This window comes from Salvelinus fontinalis, chromosome 6, assembly GCF_029448725.1.
Source record: "Salvelinus fontinalis isolate EN_2023a chromosome 6, ASM2944872v1, whole genome shotgun sequence".
NCBI lineage: Eukaryota > Metazoa > Chordata > Actinopteri > Salmoniformes > Salmonidae > Salvelinus > Salvelinus fontinalis.
In genome coordinates this window covers 36,534,923-36,560,456 of record NC_074670.1, presented here as the reverse complement: position 1 = coordinate 36,560,456, position 25,534 = coordinate 36,534,923, and the positions used below count along the sequence as shown (strand labels likewise).

Genomic DNA, 25,534 nt, shown 5'->3' with positions numbered 1-25,534 from the left:
TCCATCACAACTGTTTCCCACTGATCTTTGTCAACAGTGCCTGCAACATTTTGGCAGCAATGTTGTTGAGCAGTAGCAACACTTTTGCAGTTCTCCATGGCTAACATTATAGGTCAAAAAAAGCCACGGTAGCAAAGTTTATCTACACATACTGAGCAGCTTATCTTCTAGACAAAAGCATGGCAGCATGGCAGACCAATCCGAACTCATCTCTCGGTATGTCCAGCCCATCTATCATCTCAGCCAATCATGGCTTGCGGGAAGGTTCCGGCCTTTTTCCATGGCTAAACCAACTCGGCTCGTCATTTTAACAATAGTATTCCTATTTACAGATGGCATACATGTTTGTTGTTAAGGCACATGAAAGTTCCAGAAGGCACTTAAATAAATCAAACATTTATTTTGATTAAAAAAATGTGTTTTTGTGCAAATTCCTCTCCTGGGAAGTAGCAACATACGCCAAACTTCCTGACATGGGTCACATAATATTGTTTAAAGGTTAGAAGTGAGAATCGTAGGTCCATTTTCCCAGACCCAGATGAAGCCTATCCATGGGCTAAAAATCACTTTCAATGAAGATTGTCCATTGTCCATATGCTTTTTAGTCCAAAGGAGGCTTTTTACAATGGGTGCGGGAAACCAGTCCTTAGTGCCTGAAGACAAGTGCAGTTGTATGTTTGTGGAGCATAGGTCAGTCATCTGTAAGAGAAGTCTCATATTCAGGCCATCAGTCTGCTTTTTCCCCTTCCTTTTACTTTCATGATAGGCTTAATGATAATTCTGCCTTAAAAGTGGTAGAAGGGTTGGAGACTTGAAGTACTGTGAGTTCCAAGGTGGAATACAGTACTAAGGGAGCCTCAAAGGTAACCTGATGACAGTTTTATAATAATAAATTCCTATTATAAGATCTGTATCACCCCAGGCCACTGTTAAAACTGCCAAAGAGCCCAGATAACACACTCCATAAACCACAACAGGTTCTGAAAGGCATAAAGTGAAATAATTAAACTATGTATTTCACACTTTATATTTCCCATCGAATATAAAATTAACTGATCAAATATTTGCTTTCATTGTCATACATAAATATTGCAATTGTAATTGAACCTTATCCCAAGAATATTAAAATAAATTTGAACAAAGTTGAACATTTCATCTTTTTTTTATTTTATTATTATTATTTTTTACATTTCACTACATTGAATGGATAGGCCTATATACTGTATATATCTATTGATATGGAACAGGGTACAAGTCCATATACCTTTGGGAAATAAAAGGACCCAAATGAGATGGGCAGGGCTGTCGTGAAAGTGAAACATTCACCCATTTTCTCTCCCCTTTGACTGTTGCACCATGGCCAGTTCGCTCTGAAAGCGGGTGCGTTTACATTCTTGCTCTCCGGATTATCGGTGAGTGGATCTGGAGAAATCGTGTCGCTTTTCACCTGACGACGCAGGGGAGCCCCAAAATTCCAACTGGAGCGATGTCGTTTTTTCATCTGGGAATAGATTATGAACGGGAATGTCACCTGCACGAGATGAGCTATGCAAAAAGAAGCAAATATTTGTACAGCAAAATGTGTTGTGTAGGTGAGTGGCAGAAATACAAGTACTGACATGGGGAAGGGTTGAGCAAAGTAGGCGTTCCCAACACTGGTTTTAATCCTACAGTAGTAAATATGATCACATGTAATACAATTCTAGTTACTGTTAATAATTGAAGTTTATAATGTAATAATTGGTTTAATAAGTTTAATATATGGTATAGGGCCCTGTGTTTTGCGCAATCATTTGACACAGCAAGATTTGTTCCTATATTTTAAACCTAATCCAGAAATGAGAATTGCACCAAAAATGTAAACGATTGTCTGAGGATGGTGCTGGACCACCCTCCTCAGGCATGTAACATGATTGAGCAAAACACAGGGCCCTACAACATAATAATTAATATAGTATTATTTTCCATTTCCATGTGAAAATGAAAATGTTCTTTCAATGAATTGCCATTTAAATCTGAGGCAACTGAATGTTTTCAGAATGTATGGTATAATTCTCAAATAAATACATGATACATATTAGTAGCATGTGAGGATTTGTGAATGGGGGGGGGGGGGGGGGGCGTAAGAGACTATCTGATTATCTGTCTCTTTTTAGTGTTACAGTTAAACTAGTCCTGGATTCCATTTGTATAATGTCGGATGTTTTGCTGATTGCCTCCAGCTGTCTCATGTCCAACTCACTTCCATATGTGTTTAAAGTAGAACACTGAAGGAGCTCTCACTCCCCAGCTCTCACACAAATCACAAATGACTAGCATCACGGGCTTTGGCAAGCCTCTCCAATGGGGTTGGGTCTTCTTGACTCACACTCCCACATGAATATACACATGAATTAGGCTACCGGCTATTTGTTCTCTATGCGTGGGAACTGCCTACGGGTCTAACTGTTAACAGTTTAGTATTAGTCTATAGTAATTAATAACTACTCCAGTATATGGTAAGTGTTAAATAATAATGCACTTGATATTCCTCTGTGACACAGTTCACAGGTTTTTATTGCACATCTGGGTGTGAAATGGCAGCTGGGTAATATGCAGAGTGACTGGGAGGGGAGGGGTTTTATTGGGTAGGGAGGGTGCTCTGTGGATGACTCACCCTGACTGGATTAAGCAAGGCTCAAGTGTGTCATTCAACTATTATAACTATTACAATTTTAGAGACACTGATGACGAGTAGTGTCTCCAGTAACACTTCCAGTTGCTTGTAACTATCTATAACCCAGTTTTAGAGTATTCAGTGGGTATGAAGTCTAGTTGTGTATCCCCTTCCATAAATGCACTCTGAGAGGGCCTGAATAGCACCATCATTATATTTGCTTTTTCATACGTTACTTTTTGTGTGATTTGAAATGTCTAATGTATGCAGGATTGGCAAGTTTTCATTACTCTGTTTTTTTATTACTTGTTCATTTTTCATGATAACTAGATCCGGGAGTTTTTCTTCCTACCATGTATCTTGACTATAACTGACCTATATGGAGCCCAGAGTTTATCCTGGTTAGGTCATGGCCACGGCAACATAATAACAAGGCCAGTTAAAGTCACCATGTCCTCATTGTGCTTTGTTACCATCTAGTGTTCACTCTGTGAACGTTCTATTATTTTCTCCCTCCCGAGGAGAACCACTGTTTTCCTTTCCCCATGAAGTTAGTCAATCATGGAAGACACAGCCCCCAGTCTAAAAATACAGCCATGAGTAATATAACTCAAATAACCCAGCCACAGGCGCAAAAAGCTACCATGTGTTTGGAGATGTTGCCACAGCAACCCCTCTCATGTTCCTCTTTTTCCACATTCAAATGTATGGAAACCAGTAATGATGATTTTTGAAGGGATAGCGAATGAAGTGAGAGTGACATTTTGACAGTTATTCTCAATAGCAATATGTAATTTTCATTTTTACATACTTAAAATAAAGCGTCTGTTGCCCTCAGTCGAAAACTATTGTACGTAATGAGTACATAGGCTGGTGTAGTATGATACCATCTCCAAAAGAGGGAGACTGGGTGTTGTATTGCAAAGGTACTGTACCTACACCTTGATTAAACAGACACACTATAATCTCTGTGTAAGTTTACTGAAGGAAAGTCCACGAGAGTGGGCGTTAATTTACAGATGTGGGGCTTTCCACCATGGCTCCAGGAGCGGTAGACTAATTAGCCATTTTCAACCTCAGCTGTCAGGGGTAATCCATTCCTTGTTGAGTCGGAGTTAAATTGGGCTTACAGCTTCATCTTTTGATCTAATTCTGACTATGACGTTTCATCCTGCTACAGGGATTTAGATCTGGAAAGATAAAGTCGGACAGTGAGTGACTCATTCCATAGCTATGGCAGAAACCCCCTCATGTCCTGTTATACAGACAGAAAAAGTGAATTGAACACTGGACAATATGGCTCTTGAACTTCGTGAATATCTCAAAGGTACACTGTGCTGATGACCACAGCTGACCCAAACTGGGTGCGCACACACACACACACACACACACACACACACACACACACACACACACACACACACACACACACACACACACACACACACACACACACACACACACACACACACACACACAGTCAAGGTGTATTCCGGTTATTCCTCTTGGTTTTATTTTATTAACATTCCGAGCACACACTCCCACTTGCATTGGGCTGGAGTGACAGGAGAATGGGAGGGAGAGAGTCAGTGAGGTGGATGTCCCTCTAAGGGAGGAATGAGGCTGCTCCCTTCTCTGGAATGAATGGCATTAACCCTACCCTCCTCTCCTCCCCTCTTCTCACCTTTTCTCTCTCCATGATCTCAAGACTATCTAAACCATGATGGCGGATTTCTGTTCTGCTTTAATCTCTGTTTTCCGAAAGGAATCATGTTCCCTGTGACTACAAGACCGATTGTCTGAGTCAAAGATGCTTGACCGGATTATTTTTGGCTTTGACATTTCAACTTTGAAGGGTCAGGCAATAGCATTGCATTTATGTGACCGTTTACAGTTGCGAAAGAGTTTAAACAGAAAGGGCGTGAATAGTGTTGTGATTATCTTATGTTATCTTCTGTTTACTTCGGATGGTTCTCAATTCCTCTCCGCTTGAACTCTGGGTTAGAATGTCTGCGGGGGACACTTTTCTATCTCTGCAGGAGTAGGTCTACCTCTCCGGAGGTTTTGCAATGGAAAACGGGAACAAACCTTTCTTATTGGACAAGTTTAGGAGGTCACTCCATGTTTCAGTCCGTTGTGTGGCTCATGAACACAACCTTGGTTTATTATGGCTGTGATGCTAATCTCTGAGTTGAGATAGTGGAGTGAGTTGAGTGAGTAGGATTGAGTACAATGAGAAGCAATTTGAAATGGAACCTAGTTGTTTTCTATTTGAAATGGAAAACAACTACCACTGTTGATTTTGGAGAAAAATCACAATTTCCGTCAACCCAATTTGACAGATCTTTCAGAGACAAGGACGTAGTATTTTGGGAACTGTTCAGGGGATTCGCAGTGACATATAGACCTGTTTGGTGTTTTCATCTGGGACTTTCTACGGATATATAGGCTTGCGGCATATTATTTTCTATTTAGTTTGGAGATGAATACACAACTGATAGTGTGGGATGCTGACTCATTCTGACATCTGACAAACATCTGACAAAGTTCGTGCTTTGTAGAATCTCTAAGTTCTTTGAATATGAATGAGCCTTGAAATTAAACATTGGGCCATACAAATTAGAGGGGTGGATCCAGGGGTGTTCCCCCTTTTCCCTCCACCAGAATGATCCATTCACATCATCCACAAAGAAACGCGTGAGCTGAGTTCCCACTTCTGGCTTGGTTGAATAGCTGTATCCCTGAAAACCGGATGCATCTGGTTGTTGGCAAATCCGCTAAGGGTGTCCACATATGACGCACAGTCAGTGTGGGAACACACGAGGAGAACCCCAAGACACTCTCATACTTTAATCTGTCCCGTTCTATGTAGCAATGAGAGAACCTCAAGCATGCCATTTAGAGAGCGAGAAAAAAAATATCTCTTCATGTTTTCCACAGTCTTTCTGTTTTTTAAAAGGCCAAACGTTGCATCTGGTTTAGATGAGGGCAAATGTTATAAGCATGTGTAGACCTTAATGATACGTCCTTTCTTTGCAGCGTCTTTGGCGAAAACAGTTTCATGGGTAAGATTTTCCACGGTATCTCTGACGTTGGCTGCTCTTTTGTGTTTGGGCCTTCCTGTGACATTCCACATTTCCCGTTGTTATGCCCCCCTGGGCTTGGTATTGTTATGTGTGAAGTACCTAACACCCTGGTGTTGGTACAGTGCCTTGGGAAAATATTCAGACCCCTTGACCTTTTCCACTCTTTGCTACGTTAGCCTTATTCTAAAATGGATTAAAATAAAAAATGTGTGAGCAATCTACACACAGTAACCCATAATGATAAAGCGAAAACAGGTTTTTAGAAATCTTTGCAAATTATTAAAGATAAAAAACAGAAATACCTTATATACAGACCCTTTGATATGAGACTCAAGATTGAGCTTAGATGCATCCTGTTTCCATAGATCATCCTTGAGATGTTTCTACAACTTGATTGGTGTCCACCTGTGGTAAATTCAATTGATTGGACATGATTTGGAAAGGCAAGCACCTGTCTATATAAGGTCCCACCGTTGACAGTGCATGTCAGAGCAAAAACCAAGCCGTGAGGTCGAAGGAATTGTCCATAGAGCTCCAAGATAGGATTGTGTCGGGGCACAGATCTGCGGAAGGGTACCAAAACATTTCTTCAGCATTGAAGGTCCCCAAGAACACAGTGGTCTCCATCATTCTTAAATGGAAGAAGTTTGGAACCACCAAGACTCTTCCTAGAGCTGTCTTGGCTGTCGGGGGAGAAGGGCCTTGGTCAGCGAGGTGACCATGAACCCAATGGTCACTCTGATAGAGCTCTAGAGTTCCTCTGTGGAGATGGGAGAACTTTCCAGAAGGACAAAAATCTCTGCAGCACTCCACCAATCAGTTCTTTATGGTAGAGTGTCCAGATGAAAGCCACTCCTCTGTAAAAGGCACATGACAGCCTGCTTCGAGTTTGCCAAAATGCACCTAAATACTCTCAGACCATGAGAAATAAGATTCTCTGGTCTGATGAAACCAATATTAAACTCTTTGGCCTGAATGCCAAGCGTCATGTCTGGAGGTAAACTGGCACCATCCCTACGGTGAAGCATGGTGGTGGCAGCATCATGCTGTGGGGATTTTTTTCAGCTGGGAGACTAGTTAGGCCGGAGGCAAAGATGAACGGAGCAAAGTATAGAGAGATCCTTGATGAAAACCTGCTCCAGAGCGCTCAGGACCTCAGACTGGGGGCAAAGGTTCACCTTAAAACAGGAGAACGACCCTAACCATACAGCCAAGACAACGCAGGAGTGGCTTCAGGGCAAGTGTCTGAATGTCCTTGAGTGGCCCAGCCAGAACCGGGTATGAACCCAATCTAACATCTCTGGAAAGACCTGAAAATAGCTGTGCAGCAACACTCCCAATCCAACCTGACAGAACTTGAGAGGATCTGCAGAGATTAATTGGAGAAACTCCCCAAATACAGGTATGCCAAACTTGTGTCATACCCATGAAGACTTGAGGCTGTAATCGCTGCCAAAGGTGCTTCAACAAAGTACTGAGTAAAGGGTCTGAATACTTATGTAAATGTGATCTTTTTTATTTGTATTTTTTATGCATTGGCAAACATTTATAAAAACAGTTATTCTTTGTCAATATGGGGTATTGTGTGTAAATCGATGAGGTGGGAAAAACGGTTGAATAAATTTTAGGATAAGGCTGTAACGTTACAAAATGTGGAAAAAAGGGTGAAGTTGCCCCTAAACACTGGTCTTGGGTCAGTTTTGCATTTCTCCCATGAATGGTTAGGGTTCAGAATGGGGCAGGGGAAGCTGATCCTAGATCTGTACCTAGGGTAAACATCACACCGGAGCTGTTCGTATCATTATGTCACACTGCTGAAGAGAAGTGCCTAACATTGGTGTTCACACCTGTGAGGGGAAAGCCCTTTGCCACTGCATAGCAGTATTGACCTACAATACTGTACGGTCCAGTATGTCAAGCTATTAACGATCCAGTGACAAGCTATCAAGTTCTATACAATAAGCTACACCCAAGATATACCTTTATATTTCATGCTTATTACAACACACTTTTTTATGTGATACGGCAGATGACGTGATTGTGATCTGTATGGCCAGATTTGTCACATACTGTTTCAGCCTCTTGCAGGCCTACCAATCCTCGCTGTGTGGGGGGGGGTAAGGGCGTGTGTGTGTTTGGGGCGGTGGGTTAGGATATTTAGGTTGGGACTTTGGCCCAGTGCACCGGCCATCCGAGAGGAGATCGCAGACACATTCCAACAGCTCATCACATCGCCATGCTCTGTCAGCATCCTCCTAGCTGTATAAGCAGTAGTCCATATGATCAAAGCCCTTTCCTTTCACCTTTTGTCTAGCTTTCTTTCAACCCCATGCACCTTGATATTTGATTCCATAAACTCCCTCTGTTTCATAAAACTCCCAACCTGTTTTAAGGTACCAGTAGCAGTTAACGTGTTGTGGTCTGCTTAAGCACATAGAAATCAATGACGTCATATGTTAATCCTTTCTTTCCCAGGCTACACTATCCAAACTCTCCTGCGAGAGGTGACCATATGAATCCTCAATGTTTTTCTGTTTAGCCTCCAGCACTGTCGAGGTGTGATTATGTGTGTGTTGTTATTACTATTCTCTTCCCTTGTATGTATTGGACTGTACAGTATTATGGTATTTGCTTGCCCTCCGTAATTCCTGTTCTTGCCTAGACGTGTGGAAGTACACAAAGCTATTATTTAAGGTGCGCCTCTCCACAATTTTCAAATGTTGTGAACTTAGTGTCAAATAAAACAAACACACACACACACATCTTGACACATCAACTGCTTCATGTTCAAACAAGATGCAACTAATCACCTCACATTGGAAAGAAAAGTTTTTTTTTTACATTCTTCCCAATGTCATGTCAGACAGGGTGTGGAAATGAGACGCATTCCTTCTTAATGTTTAGCGGGCCTGTTGGTCGCACCCTGTGGCATAGGTTTGGGTGTCAGCACCCTACGGTTCTTACAGACCACAGTGAAGGGACCTTAGTGAAGGGACCTTAGTGAAGGGACCTTAGTGAAGGGACCTTAGTGAAGCCCGAAAATACACAGGCCTAGGAACCCGGAGGGGTATACTACAAAGCAGATTCAAGGAGTTAGCCAACTAACTAGCCTAAATATTGACTTGAAGTAAAATGCATGTTTCTGAAAGATCTTGAAATGGGTATGGTCTAATTGATTCAATAATCAAAAACACATATTTAAGTTGAACTTTTTTTAATGAACTAGAAAATCAAGTAATTTAGTGTGTTTACTTTGGTGTTTACCAAAGTCAGCTGGCTAGCTCCTTGATCCTACTTTGTAGTATATCTCCCTGTTCTTACCTGGGTCTGTCTTAAGTGTATTTTGGGTTTTCCCGTGTTTTGGTGTCTCATTCCCTCATAATAAGTCCTCACCGATGACCCCTCACTGATATAGTGTCTTATCAGTTATCTGAATGGTCATCTCTGGGTGAGAGGCTGATCAGGGACTGATAATCATAATCACTGGTTCAACAATACTAGCTGGTTCTAGTGGAGGTGTGCTAGAATGTCTCTGTAATGTCTTTACATGTGAGTGTTGAGTTTGAGGAAATCAGGTCTGTGAGCGTGCATGAGTGTACTTTAGTTCATGCTGGTGTAGTTAAAGGGAAAACAAAACACACACACACTGTCAGGCCTTCAGCAGAGCAGAAGGAGTATGTACTCCTTCACTAATTGTCTAGTTTGAGAATCTACATGTCGTTAGATGAGGGTTTAGTGTGGATGCCAAAGTAGCCCTTCCCTCAGCCTCCCCCTTTTCCTCATCACACTGAGTAACACCCACAGCTCTCTCAGGAATGCCGTGAGTAGGCAATGATTAATCACACTGGTGCGTGTGTGCGTGTGTGTGTGTGTGTGGTGTGTGTGTGTGTGTGTGTGGGCGTGGGCGTGGGGGTGTGTGTGTGATAAAAAGTCATTAGACATTGAACTGTGTTCTAAAACAATATGAAATTATATCAAAACGTAAAAGAATATTGCGTTATTTATTCCGGTGCCATTCTTCGTTATTGCTTATACAGCCATCGTAATGAAGTATAAGGATTCAGGGTGTGTACTGTGTACTCTTCTGTAAACGAAGGTAAGATGACAAGTAAAAGTGTATGCAGATGGTGTCTTTTATGGCACAACGGCCTGCTGGCCACCGCACCTTGTCTGATCACTCACTCTCCTCAGTCCCCGCCCTCTTCCTGCTCTCACCAGCCACACCAATATGACAGGGCAGAGGAAGGGGTGTGGTCGAGCCTTACCCACCACAATGTCCTCCAAACACACAGGCAGTTATCATACTGTACAGATCAGCACAAGGACAGGCCCAGACACTGTACCCCACAGGCATAACCTATTGCTAAAGGAGGAGAGGGAGAGAAAAAAATCAACGGGAAGAAAAGAAGAGAAGAGCTCACACGGAGGTAGAGCGAGAGAGGAATACATCATAGGCTAGATCGAAAGTGCCGACTGGAACTTAGCCACACGACTGCATGCTCCCTCTGAGCGAAAGGAGCACTGAGGAATTTGTCAGCGGAAAAAGAGCAGGAAAGAGAGAAACGTTATAGTCCCCGACAGAAACCTTGTGGTGACAAAGCGGTCACATAGAGCGCGTTAGAGGGGACTTTCGATTCATTCATTCGGAGTTGAGTGGCACCATGAGCGGTCAGCAACAGAGATACAGGAACTTCTCGACAGATAGCAGTGGTGGCAGTGATGGAAGGGACAGGGTGCCCTCAGACGAAGGCTACTACCAGGGGATGCTCAAGTCTATGGACGGCAGGAAAGGTACCAGTATGACAGCATTAACTAGGAAGCTATGTGTTTACGGTACATGAAAAGTTTGACTTTGATGAGTTTGGTTCTATGTATGACAGTGTTCACCTAGACAGTGTGTCAAATAGGTTCATATGGAAAGTTTGCCCCTGATACTATGGTCTGTGATTGCATAAGGGAGAGAGTTATTTTTTCCTGTGAAAGGAAAAGTTTTACTGCTGTAGTTTGGACCATTTTCATATCCCTGCACAGACAAGTCTCTTCAGAGGTTCAAGTCAGGGCCCGATTGGCTAGTCTGTGAAATAATGAGCCCCTTCATGATGCTGAGATACATACCAACTGTCAGTGTCAATTTAAATTGAAAGAGGGCTTGTGGCTTCCACTGTGAGCCTTTACTGCACTCTCAATTACAGTTTGAGCTTTCTCTAATCATCATCTATGGGAATTACATTTAGATTTAAAATGATGTTGTTTTTTTGCTGTAATGTTTTCTGTGTCTCTCCAGTGGGCTACATTTGTGACCAAGAGTGGACACGCCCACTAATCTAACACATCAGCCGTTCCCTCCCACTCTAGTGGTCAGCGAACCCATTCACAAAATGTGGGGATGAAATCTCAGTAGGCCTATACCTTGTTGATAAAACTCCTATAGAAGGACCAAAAAACATTCCTTACCCCAGGACACTTCAACGGTTGACTATCCAGGAGAACAAAGAAAAAGGACCACTAGGTTTCCGCATAGATCTGAAATATTTATATACGGTACACAAACAGGCTCTCGTTTCGGCGTAAAAGGCCTTCAAGACTCTAATGAAGGCGTTTCACGCCGAAACGGGAGGCTGTTTGTGTCCTTTAAATGAATTTTTTTTGCTGTTGTATTCTTTCTCTTCCTGCATAGTCACCCATTCAAATGTCCTGTGTTAAGGATTGTTTTTTGGAATTTCAAGTCCCTCAGTCGAGTACCTGACTCCCTTTTTCATTTAAGCTGGGCTGAAGTGCGTTTGGGTATACCTTTTTTCTTATTGAATGACATTTATAGATATTTTCTTTCTTGCTCATTCACTTCTGGTTATTTTATAGTACAGTGGAGTAATAGTCATGTGTCTATTGGCTAATGATCAATTATAAATCAGGTGCTGAGAGTGACTCACTCAGGAGGAGGACCTATTAGATTACCACTTTTAAGATGGGTTGAAACACTCCTTTGTCCTGCAGTGAATCAAGGAGATGGCTTTGGGTAAAGGAGGTAGAACTTTCGCCCCTTTTACCCATTGTGAATTTGTGATCACTGTGTTTATCTTTGGCATCACCCAATGCAGTTTAAATAGTTTGTCTTAGCCCGAGTCATGACTGGTGCACTGTGTATGCTGATTGCAAGCTGGACACTACTGCTGGACTAGCACAAGTATTTGTGTTAGTCCCCCTGACCGTGATACTTGAGCATTCACCTCACATAAACTGTGAACAGGAGTGTCCCGTATAAATCAGGTTTGCCCTCGTATTGTAGCTTTATTGATGAACAGACAGAAAATGACAGAGGTCAACGTTCCACTAGTCTCCAGGCACACACACACACACACCCTTATGGTTGCCACGGCAACGCGTTTTCCATAACACAATAGCAACATGGCGGACGCGCCCCCCTGAGAATACGAAAGTGTAGCCTGCGGGTTCAGTTTGCAGACACAGTGAATCAGCACACGCCGTTGTACTCTGGTTCTGCAGTGCCTAGCCTGTGAGTGGTACTTAATATGCTTTTCACTACCTCGTAAGACTGATAACGTTTAACTTATATAGCACGTTTAACAGTTCATGCAGTAACATGACCTGAGCTGTCATAGGAGTAGCTGAAGACCCGAGGCTTCCTTAAAGTCGCACTATGCAGAAATCGCTCTGCCATTTCCTGGCTGTTAAAACTCGAATAGTTCGCCAAATGTCACTTTATGTCACAAAATAAGCTAGTTTAGTGTAGAGAATAATTTTAACATCTAACCCGCTGTGAAATATATTTTCCATAACCATGAATATTGTTGTTTCAGCTGTCTGAAGCTGGTGTACAAAACCGAAAGTAAAAAGATGCAAAAGCAAAACTTAAGAATGGGAAGCATAGAAATACCGCTTCTTAGACTTGCTTTCAAGTAGAATGATAGATCTATAACTCACAATTCTACGTGACTTTGGCCGGGTCGGCCAAAAAGTAACATATTGCCACCTTAAGGGAAAATTCAAAAGAGAAATTAAACTTCGTATTCATCATCTCCAGCACCACCTCAACATATGTGAAAATGGCACATTTTTATTTATGTTTTTGTAGAAAAGATAGAGGTAGATAAGTGTTTCCCATGACATCATTGGTGTGCATCGTGTGATTTTAACCAATTATTATTATTAGGCATTTGTCTACAAATTGTCTACTAATTGGTTGATGATGTCATTGGAAACATTTTATCTTCCTCTATCTTTTTTTACTACAAAACATAGAAACGCGCCATTTTCACATAATGTTGATTTTGGGGTGGTATTTTCCCTTTAGTGGTATGGTAGGCTTTGATGACGAACCTTAAATGCAGTTTGTTAATGAAATATTATTAATATGGACACCCATGTCTTTTATCTGGATAACGAGATATCCGTGTATCAGTGTATCAGATACCAGTATTTTCTTCAATGCGACGTATGCCTTTCAAAACAAACCCTATTGGAATTGCAATTGGATTGGCCATCAGTACTATCTCACTTGATATAACTGATGGGCTCACTTGAAGAAGAGATGTATATCTCAATGTGACTTCTTTGGTTAAATAACGGATGCAAAAAAAAATCAACAATCTTCCAGTGAAGTGGTGTGGCATGATGACTAACTGTTGGTGACGTGCCTCTTGGTTGGGGAGGGTCAGTGTCTACAGTTGGTACGTCCGTGTCTGCGCTCTGCAGTATGTTTTCCAGTACCCCAGGGTAGTGGGGTTTGTCCAGGTATTTGACTGAGGGTGTGTCAATTCCACTCAGTATGGTGAGGCTGAAACCGTATCTATCTGCTAGATGTGAGTATCTGCCCGTTAAGGCACCGTTGTCTTACTCTCTGAGAGCTACCATATCTCGTCATGTTCCACAAGCGCAGCAGTGTCCGTTACAGTACGTAGCAGCATATGTGTACATACAGTACCATGGCCTATAGAGATTCTGTTGCTTCCACTAAGCCTCAGGCCCTGCCTGTAGTCATATCTTAGTGAATAGCATTTGCAGACACAACTCGACAATGAGGGTGTATATCTAGACACTGACTGCTATGATGATTTCTCGTGAGTCAGACATGTTTAGTCCAGACGCTCTGGTATCACGTCTCACTAGGCTAGACAAATCCCATTCCAATTACTTCTCTTTGTCTCAGGGAAGTACAAAACGATGGCGACATCTGGAATATTTGTTTGATTTCAGCTCGTGTTGTTCATGTTAAATGTATTTTAAATCCTTTGATCTTTTCCTTATCCCTAATACCCTGCAATCTGTTTTAATTTAGACTGAGTTTTCTCAACCCCCGTAAAGGATACCTCAATATTTCTTATTTTAATGTACTCAGAGGGTTTATCAAATCTTTTTTATTTTTTACGTTTTTTTTTTTTATAATCATGTCTGACGTTTGCTCTTTGTGTCTTGCAGATGAACGGGATCGAGTACAGAAAAAGACCTTCACAAAGTGGGTCAACAAACACTTGATAAAGGTACGGTCACACACTACCCGAGTACATTTATATGCTCAATAACTCAATACCTAACTCACTCTCCCTGTCTTGCTTACTTTAATGCACAGATTACTGGTATCAATAGTTTAGACACAAAGACAATCACACGCGCACACACACACACTGACTCATTTTTAACCAACATCAGTTTTATTTCAATAGATTTGTGTCAATTTTGTTTCTGCACTTTACTGGACTTCTCACAGTGACTCATACAGTGTTTTCAAAATTGGTATTCCTGTGTTATTATCCGTAAATATCAGTCAAATACCATTAAAACGAATGAAAATGGCTGAAGTGGTTACTGAAGTGGCAGAACAACCGCAGAAGTTCTCAAAGTAGGATTTATGTTGAGTTGGATCACTACTGGTCCAGAAGTGATGTGTACGAATGGCAAATGGCAGATATTTCCTTCGTGAATCATACCTCGTAATTGGCCAACCAACCACATGGGGGCTGAGCTGTGTGTTTTCTGACGGTTGCAATTTAGTCTCTCGGCAAAAATGGATTTTTAGCTTCAGAAGTCATTTTGCCACTAATGACAGGAGTAGGCTAGAATCTTTGGCGGGAATCGTAACGACACCGGCCAGATACTTTATTGATGTGTTTTGGATGTGTAGTTCTGTTTCTCAAATTTAAAACGGGGTCGAAGCTTAACAAACACCAGGGCTTCTATTCATAAAGCATCTCAGAGTAGGAGCGCTGGTCTAGGATCAGTTTTTATTTGACATTATAATGAATGGACATGGGGTGACCTGATCCCAGATCAGTACTTCTACTCTGGGACACTTTATGAACAAAGGCCCAAATAGTTTCTGTATCAGAGGAAGACTATGTTCTCACCTTTTTATGTTCATAATAATTATTTTGGAATAGGGGATATCTGTGTTGGTATGTTAGTAGATGAGATGTGACCATCGGAATTAACCATTACTGCATTACTATGAGTGGAGCTGGGGTCCATTTTGGTCTAGCCATGCTGAACATGCAAGTGCCATTGAAGTCATGATCCCATGTATCCATGACAACACACTATTATGACAGCGAGTTTTGATCCCCCATCAGACAGATATCCACAGATATCAGACCGTCAAGTGGTTGTTTTTTTAATACCATCTCATCCTACTACATCAGTACAGTCAGACAGGCCAATCCCTTTGGAAGGGCTTCATTGAAAGTGACATGCATTGGTCATACACAGACGTGCAACACAGATGTGCAATATGCACACACAAACACACACACACACACACACACACACACACACACACACACACACACACACACACACACACACACACACACACACACACACACACACACACACACACACACACACACACACACACACACACACACACACACACACACACACACACACACACACACAACAAACAGAAAGGTTACTGGAAGTCATGAGTGTTTGGTTTCTAGCTTGGTGTTTTGATGGAAGGTTTACCAGAAGACCAGTCTCTCTTCGACTGAGTGAGTTTGTAAATGGTGCTGTTGTCACCCTTCTCTTCTCACCTACCTCACCCCAGCCCCTTCCCTTAGGGCTGAAAGCCATTCAATTCACAAGGGGTCCTCTACAGAGGAGGGGGTGGGTTAACAAACCAAACAACTCACTCTGGTGTTTCTCATTAAAAATCAAAAAATGACCCCCACCACGACAGCCCCTCCCACTAGTACATGTATAAATACCCCCGCTTGCCCCGTGTCATAATTAATTTGACAAAATCCCACCGGTAACCCAACGTTTACAGCCCAAGCCATTAATGGACTCGTCATAATTCTCCATTCTCCCTCAAAAGAAACAAACCCATTCATTTCCCCTCGGAAAAAAAAAAGGAACAAAAATAGCTACACAAAATACTATTTTCCTTTCCATGCACAGTGTATATGCGCCGTGCGGTGCGAACATACTCTGTTCCTGATATAACACACAAGCACACAGTCTTTTCGTTAAGTGTTTTATGTGAGTCACAGACATCTGGATTCGTTTTGCTCTTTGCCTCCGAAGCACCACATTCTGTTCTGGGCCCAAGGCCCGGTGGCTGCTGGCTGGGCCAACAGTAGCACATGCGCTACACAGACTGACTGTTGAGTCTGGGTGGCTGACTGCCTGCCCGCCCTTAGCTCTTTGCTAGTCAAGGTCCTTAAGTGCTCCTTACAGACATTATCTGAGGAATCAATCTGTGTCTCTTGTCTTCCCACTACCATTATGACAAAATGGTAGGCCTATGTGACAAGATTTGGATCTCATTTAATGTTTGACAAACTGCGATGACGGTACATTTTACCGTTAGAAAGTTTAGATTAAGTAGGCTATGTATTGACATGAAGTAAACAAGTGCTTAATTAAGAGCTTTCTAAGACAGAACTGTCTTCTTAGAAATGGTTTTATACCATACACAATATGTGGTATGCAATGCTTTGTTACAGAACTAGCCTAGTCGTTAAAATGAAATAGCAACCCAAGCAAAGTTTGAAAAACCATAATTGGAAACATCATGCAGGAGAATTTTTAATATAGCATTTTGCGGTAAAACGAAAGTGTTAATATTCTGTCCATGTGAAAGCCTGCTCTTCTGATGTTGAACTAATGTTGAACTAATGCGTTTCCAGTGGGCATGTACCGGGGTGGACCGTGAGGGGTTGTAAAAGGATATGGAATAACTTTCACTCGAGCATAAATCTTGTTGTGTGTCAACAAGGGTGGGAAGACCGAATGGAGGGTTTCTCAACCATTCATTTACGGTGTTATGTAAAAGGAAATCCACTGTAGTTTACATCATTCTGTAGATTTAATGCCCCGTTCACTTTTAGTGAAGTGTACAGACCAGAGAGACATAAAGTATCCCTATTTTCTTATACAATGACGTGTGTGGTTTTTTATAGGCGTTCAACCTTATAATAATACGTGTAACCCTAGGTTAACTGAAGGACGCATCACCTACAGTGTGTTTTGTAATGGGAAAGTGGAGTCTAGTGTGTGGTTTGTGGTGGATGAGGGGTTTTCAGGTTCTGAGTTGACTGGCCTAAGGGTTTTAACCTTGATGTACTCACAATGAGGACACGATCAAATGGATCACTTGACTCGAGTTGACTGGAGTGCACATGACACCACATGATCACGTTGACTCAATCTGAGCTTCTTCAACGTGGGCTATTGTGTTTTGATGACAGACAGGGTTTAAGCATATGCTACAGGATAGCAGAGAGAGACTGGTGTAGCTACCATAGAGGAACCAATGAAAGAAGCATTTCACACTACAATTATACTTGTAGAATGCCTTCGAATTGAAGTTGGATATTGACTGATTTGAGGTAATTTGGCCGCATTGTCGTATTGTAGCCCCACGCAGTTGAACTGACGAAAAACACTTGAATGTTATGCGCTCTTGTCCCATCAGTTCCAGACATACAACTTGTATAATATTGTTGAAGTTGGAGACTCTTAGTTGAGGTTGGACAATCTTCCGCGATTAATGTGTAAACAGGGATCCCTAGTGGCCATCATCAACCCTCGCTGCATTTCAAACCACCACCGATGGAGTGTGAACACCACAGGTGGGCATGAGTGAGCTACTGTGTAAACACACAGGATTGTATAACTACTTATAGCACACAGTGTTATATAAGTACTTACCATTGATGCCAGTAATAAATCAAGGTAGTGGGTGTTAAAACTTGCAGGGGCGAGACTTGCATACATACTTGCATACATACCATACCTGTACATACCTGTGCGAGGACAGAGCAACACACTGACGCAGTAGCAAGGCATTACATGCAATCTCCCAACATCAACCATGTCATAAAGCACTAATATTAGTAACCGTTTTGACCATTCTCTTTTATTCTATTCATCTAACCTTTTTCATTTTCTTTCACTAAAGCTCCGTTTGAATAATGAGTCATTTTAATCTCAGACTCATATTCTCTTCCTCTTTCGGTCATTCTCCCTCTCTATTCCCTTGTTCTCTCCGTCTCATCCCTCATCCACTCGTTCTCCTCCGTCCAGCATTGGAAAGCAGAGGTAGGTACCAGCTGCCTGCAAGCCTCAGCAGGAGGGCACTGTATGTGGGACACATTCTGATCAGCATGCAGCTCACTTTCTCCCCTTCCACCTGAACACTATCCACTCCCCACACCTATGCCATCGCTGTGAAAGTATGAGGAATTAAACTGATGGTGTCACACAGAAATAGGACTATGCTTTGTGGACTGTGGGCCACAAATCCCTCAGTTTCTCTCTTTCTAAGCTTACACCCTCTTCAGCTCACGATCACAGTTTATCTTTCTGACTGGAATTGATTATAGCATGCATGCAGTCCCAAGACTCACTGGAGTATCTGTTTTCATGTGCAGGTATCTGCCTGTGTTTGCACTGTTTATGTGTATGTGCGAAAGATTTAGTTGTTTTTGACTGATGCGATTTGTTTTTTTTAATGAAGACTCCTTGTCCTCTGTCCATCCATCATCTCTCAGTAGATGTGGCAGCTGCCAATTAGCAGGTGTCTGAGTGTCAAACGCAGGCTGATTGGTTGCCCGTAGCCATGCGTTCCTGTCCTTTGTACAGATGTACTGGTGGAGCGAGGGAGAGAGAGAGCTGCTGCTTTATAGCATGAGCCGCGTAGACTGATCTGAGAGGAGCTTGAACATTTTGTCTCGTTTTATACTGTAAAGATTGGTTGCTCTTTCCAAGGTTTACTGTGAGAGGACGATCCCCATGTCTATCAAATCAGAATCCTAACCAGATCCAGAATATCAAAACGTTATTACATCAATACTTCTAGGTATTGTGTCTAGGTGTCGCGCACACAAACAATGCATTGTGATGATAACCCTTGCCTTACATCTCTCCCTTCTCTTTCTGTTCCACAGTCACAGCGTCAGGTCACAGACCTGTATGAAGACCTGAGAGATGGACACAACCTGATCTCCCTCCTGGAGGTCCTCTCTGGGGAGACGCTGGTGAGTACTGCTGACTTCTGATTGGTGAATGGACTGACCTCGACCACTGATCCCGACTTCTGATTGGCAAATGGACTGACCTCGACCACTGATCCCGACTTCTGATTGGCTAATGGACTGACCTCGCCATCTGCGACCAACCTCGATCCAAGTCTAACCCTTATTTTTACCTACCTAATCCAAACCGGTATACCATCCCTGAAGCAAAGCAAAACATTAGCTAGACTTTCAAGTCGTAGCACAACCTAACAAGACAGTAACTGGAAAATAAACAAAGACCCATTAACTGTCAAAGACAACCCCTGCTTACCTACCTTTCATTCCAGTCCCCGGAAATGTTAACCATTTGTAGTTGTTTCGTTTAAAAAAAAATAAGTCAGGAAGTCAACACTGGATGCTTGCACATTATGGTGATGCATTATAGGTTACTGCAGATCTCTCTGGATGCCTTGCACTCTGTCTCTGCTACAGTAGCTCATCGCTGCGCTGGCTCTGCTGGTCTCTGCTCATCTACCAGACGCCTCCATGGTCCTAACACATTAACCCCACTTTGGCTTCTCTTTTTGAACTGTGTGCTCCTGTCTGACCGTTCTCTGGTTCTCCTTCTCTGCTCCTCCCCTCTCATGTCCCCCTCTTTACCCCCCTACACTCCCCCCCCCCCTTTCCTGTATGCTGACCTTTGCCCTTTGGTCTATGCTTCCTCTCTTTGCACTGCTCTTTGCTGGGGCTAGGCAAGGGAGAGAGACGTGGTCAGGAACTTGCGGTTGGTGAGTGGGGTTTTCTATAACTCGGACGCCATTTTCTTCTTCTACTTCATGTGGCTTGAGTCATCCATTACCCAGTGGCTCGGCTGTGCATGATGTCACTTGCTGTGCTTATGATTACATTTTGTTTTCTCCCTTTGGGCATCACCTATTTATCATTGACAAGCTTGCAAAGTCTCAGAGGTGCATTAACCATTTTGCTGCTGGCTGTAAACAAAATACCCTCTGTTATTAATAGGTGCCATGGCTGAATGAAGGAAGGACATAATTGACTAACTACTTAATTGACTAGTCATGATGCTATAACAATACTTGAAGCACTGGAAATGATCAGTTTGAAAATAACTTTGTTTCTGTTTAGCTCAATTACTAATGCTTATTACATAGCACAAATACAGTATTCTTTGGCAGTGGAAGTCTTCAGTTCATTGTTCTCCAATCAGAACACATGTATGAAGTGGTGGCACAATTTAAAACCAACCAACCAACCAAAGATTCCTGTACCTAATAACTAATCATGTTATTGGCTCAGCCAATGCATGACATGCTACCCCCCTTCACTCCACATATATCTCCTATTTACCTCTTTGTTTGTCTGTCGAAGGTGAAGAGCAGGTATGATGTCTTTAATGCGGTTTTATAATGAGGGAAGTTGTACTTGGAGATCTGTGAGACACATCAGTTATTCTTTGTCGTTCATCTTTTACTTTGGAGGAAAATCGTGTGTACTCTTGTCATTGAGTCTACAATTTATTTCCCTTTTCCTGTTTGTTGGATATTGTCGTAGCAGCATCACATTTTTCTCTTCCGACGTAATGTCTCACTCGCATTTCTCCATGCCTCTTCTAAGGTAGCATGAACTCCTGTCCAGTCTGTTTCTAACCCCCGACCCGGTCTGTCTCTCTCTTTCTCTTTCTCTCTCTCTCTCTCTTTCTCTCTCTCTCTCTCTCTCTCTCTCTCTCTCTCTCTCTCTCTCTCTCTCTCTCTCTCTCTCTCTCTCTCTCTCTCTCTCTCTCTCTCTCTCTCTCTCTCTCTCTCTCTCTCGGTCTCCCCCTTCTTTGTCTCTCTCTCTGCCGTTCTCTCTCTTGCCCCCCCCCTCTCCAGCCCAGAGAGAAAGGCCGCATGAGATTCCACAAGCTGCAGAATGTACAGATTGCACTGGACTTCCTCAAACACCGACAGGTAAGAGAAACAACAATTGAAATATAATAATGGAGATAAAGTAACAAATGAGTTACCCTCTGAGTTTACTTCTCTTGTACTGTATTAAGATGACTTATTGTAAGTGACATGACTGAGACAAATATCTAAATGCATTGGAACAGGGTAATAATGTATTTACTATGATGTGAACAACTATACGTGTTAAGTCTCGCTCTTCTCTGTCGTCCAATCACAGGTCAAGCTGGTGAACATCAGAAACGATGACATTGCGGATGGCAACCCCAAGCTGACCCTTGGGCTGATATGGACCATCATCCTTCACTTCCAGGTGTCCTACTCTGTCAGTGTTGTGTTCCCATATCATATAGCTCCTCATCCTCCTATCCCCTTGGCTCTGATCCAAGCCAATCAGCAACAATCACAAATTGAACTCAATCCAATCATATTTGATCTCAATCACTCGAAATGTTACCACATCGCTTTCAGAAAATCACATTGCTGTCAAATCTGTTATCAAATTAATATCAAATATATTTCAATCATAGCATTATTACAGTTTAATAATTATAATTATTTTAACAGAGGTGGAAAAAGTACCCAATTGTCATCCTTGAAGAAAAGTATAGATACCTTAATAGAAAGTTACTCAAGTAAAAGTGAAAGTCGGCCGGTAAAATACTACTTGAATAAAAGTCTAAAAGTATTTTGGTTTTAAATGTAAGTATCAAAAGTAAATGTAATTGCTAAAATATACTTAACTATCAAAAGTAAAAGTAAGTCATTTAAAATTCCTTATATTAAGCAAAGCAGACTGCACAATTTTCGTTCTTTTAAAATGTATGGAATGCCAGGGGCACACTCCCACACTCAGACATTATTTACAAAAGATGCATTTGTGTATAGTGAGTCCACCATGCCAGAGGCAGTAGGGATGACCACGTGTTCTCTTGATATGTGCTTGAATTTGACAATTTTCCTGGCCTGCTAAGCATTCAAAATGTAACTAGTGCTTTTAGTTGTCAGGGAAAATGTAGGAAGTAAAAAGTACAATATTTTCTTTAGGAATGTAGTGAAGTAAAAGTTGTCAAAAATATAAACAATAAAGTAATTTACAGATACCCCCAAAAACGACTTAAGTAGTACATTCAAGTATTTTTTCTTATGTACTTCACACCACTGCTTTTTTTTCACAACTTTTAACCAAAATTAAAAGACATGGTGACTTTTTCTGTTGATTTCACATTGAATTCACCTTCGTTGACAACTCAAACAATTGTAAATCAAACACTAGAAGTTGAACTGACGTCTGTGCCCAGTGGGTATACCCTACACCACAATTTCACACAATTTCAATAATAATTTCAAATACTTTAGCTAGGCTTGATTGAGTTTGCCTGGCATAATGGAACCAATACAATAGTCAAACCCTGCCCAACTGGCACTCCAGGAAGGCATGAAAGTAAACATGAAAAGTATTTGAAAGATATCAAATAGTATTTGAACCCAGGCAGGCCTGTGAAGGACCCATTTTCCGATGAAGGCAGGAAATAAGGAAAGGAAATAAAAGAACATTGTGTCCTACAAACTATTCTCCAAGGTAGCATTGACTATTGGTTCCATTAAACCAGGTAATCTCAATCAAGCCTAGCGAAATTATTACAAATTATTTCAAATAGTATTTGAAAACAGGTCTGATACCTCCCTTACTTGCTATTGTTGTGCTGTAAAACCTTTGTGAAATTTAACACATGGACTTTCTATAACACTACATTATTTGATTAAAGAATGGCTGGCACTGCCAGTTAAAATGGAGCTATACGCCCACGTGGCAGCCTTGGTTGAGCAGGGCACAAGGAGAGATGTTGGTTGTGAAGTAAGACTGGTGTAGGGTATACCCACTGGGCACAGACATCAGTTCAACTTCTAGTTTTGTTTTACATTTACATTGGTTTACTGTACTCCATGTACTGCGTTGGATCGAGAGGAGTATCTCCCATTTCTCAGAAGGAGAAAAAAAAAGCAGGGCCGGAGCCTGGTGAGTCATCATAGGCATTCTCCTCTTCTTCAGAGCGGTGAGGTTTAGGGTGGGGCCATCGAGGGTGGATTGGATCCCGAGGAGAACACACACAGACACACACACACACACACACACACTTACAGTATACACACACACCGACTACAGAAAGAGACCAGTAGGCAGAGCATTTGGTAAATGAGCAGTCTTTTGGCAAGAACAGAGATTACCCTCTGAGCCTCTGGTGACTGTGACTCATTTAATTTCCAATCCAGCCCAAATAAAGTCCTGCCACATTAGCCAATGGTGTGTGTTCCCGCACTGGACCAGATAGTGCTTAAGTTGTGTCTTGAGACCCAAAGCAGGAGCAGTCTCCGCCAGCCATCCCTCCCACCTACCCAATGACCTAGGAATTGAGATCTAGTTTGGCTGTTCCCTTTGATGTCACATATGTACTATTGATGACAGAGTTGCCACCCCTGGCTGAAAAACAGTGTTTTTTTCTTGTTTTCCACCACAGATCATTGAGGTAGACAAACCTGATTCATATTGAACCAGAATATCATGTGATTGAATCAAACCCCATCCATTACAATGCATAATCAATTTTCTCAAATAGTTTGAAACAATAAATATAGCATCTATCTCCCTCTGCCACCATGACAAGCAGGGTTGGGGTCAATTCCATATCAATTCATTCAATCCAGGAAGTAAGCTGAAATTCCATTTTCTATTCCAAATCTCGTCATTGAGGCATTTTCATCCAATTTTAGTTAACTTCCTGTATTGACCCAATTTAAATGGAATTGACCCCAACCCTGGTAGCGTGTGGCCTCCTCCCCTGTCTAACCCCGGTATCTATCCGCCCCTGTTAGATCTCGGACATCCAGGTGAATGGCCAGTCAGACAACATGACGGCCAAGGAGAAGCTGCTGATGTGGTCCCAGCGCATGGTGGATGGCTACCAGGGCATCCGTTGTGACAACTTCACCACCAGCTGGAGGGACGGCAAGCTCTTCAGCGCCGTCATCCACAAACACCAGTAAGTAGTCCTCTGTAGGTCAGTTGGTAGAATATGCTGCTTGTAATGCCAGGATACTGGGTTCGATTCCCAGGACCACCTGTACGTAAAATGTATGCACGCGTGATTGGCGAAAGGGTCTGCTAAATGGCATATATTGTTATTATTTGGCGGTCGACACCTCAAGCCACAATACGTAGTGTAAAATTGACAGTATTTAATCGCTGTACCCAGAACCAAATCTTGGATAAAGTATGTCAAAAGAGACTATACTGCACCTGATGTTCAGATACTGGCGAACATCTTTGGATTGGAACATCAGAATGTCGCCCCCAAATGTAGCCATTTCAGGTTTATTCTTAAAGGTGAGATTAACCCCAAAAATAGTACCCCAAATGTACCCCTCAGTAGACTGTACCCACTCATGTTATTACCCACAGTAAGTGGCACTATTAGGTGTTAATATGTCTTGTCCTAGCGTCTCCGGTAGTGCTAAGCTATATGCAACGGGGTTGTCATGACACATCGCACTTACGTTTTATTTAATGTGAAGCAGATAGGGCAGGAATGGGACATATTGTAAAATGTCAAATTGTAGTGTGTGCCATGCTAGTTCTGACTAGTCCTTCAAATTATTATTATTTTATCACAAGGTCATACATAAGGTAATATATAGGTACAATCATTGGTAGGTATGCTTGGTAGAAGAGCTGCTTCAAATGTACAATATAAATAGCTAGCTTCTTGACCATTAGTATCTAAATGACCAGTAATTCATAGTGGTATTTTTCTCTTTTACATGTGTCCAAATCCCTCCCCATCCACCCTGGGCAATATTTTTTAAATATTTTTTTAATGTATTTGTATCCTCGTATTGATGTTCACATCATATTTAAATATACACTACAGTTGAAATCTGAAGTTTACATACACTTAGGTTGGAGTCATTAATATTTGTTTTTCAACCACTCCACACATTTTTTGTTAACAAACTATAGTTTTGGCAAGTCGGTTAGGACATCTACTTTGTGCATGACACAAGTAATTGTTAAAACAATTGTTTACAGACTGATTATTTAACTTATAATTCACTGTATCACAATTCCAGTGGGTCAGAAGTTAACATACACTAAGTTGACTGTGCCTTTAAACAGCTTGGAAAATTCCAGAAAACTATGTCATGGCTTTAGAAGCTTTTGACAGGCTAATTGACATCATTTGAGTCAATTAGAGGTGTACCTGTGGATGTATTTCAAGGCCTACCTTCAAACTCTGTGCCTCTTTCCTTGACATCATGGGAAAATCAAAAGGAATCAACCAAGACCTCAAGAAA

At 41.9% G+C, this 25,534-nt stretch overlaps 1 protein-coding gene across 1 annotated transcript in view; it reads left to right on the top strand.

Annotated features, from left to right (window-relative positions):
- The window catches only part of LOC129858605 (plectin-like), a 144,071-nt gene that overhangs the window by 25,069 nt on the left and 93,468 nt on the right, over positions 1 to 25,534 (top strand). The window contains exons 2-6 of the mRNA XM_055927925.1: positions 14,179 to 14,240; positions 19,149 to 19,238; positions 21,107 to 21,184; positions 21,402 to 21,494; positions 24,056 to 24,222. Of these exons, the coding sequence (XP_055783900.1) occupies positions 14,179 to 14,240; positions 19,149 to 19,238; positions 21,107 to 21,184; positions 21,402 to 21,494; positions 24,056 to 24,222 (490 nt within the window). The remainder of the gene's footprint in view (positions 1 to 14,178; positions 14,241 to 19,148; positions 19,239 to 21,106; positions 21,185 to 21,401; positions 21,495 to 24,055; positions 24,223 to 25,534) is intronic.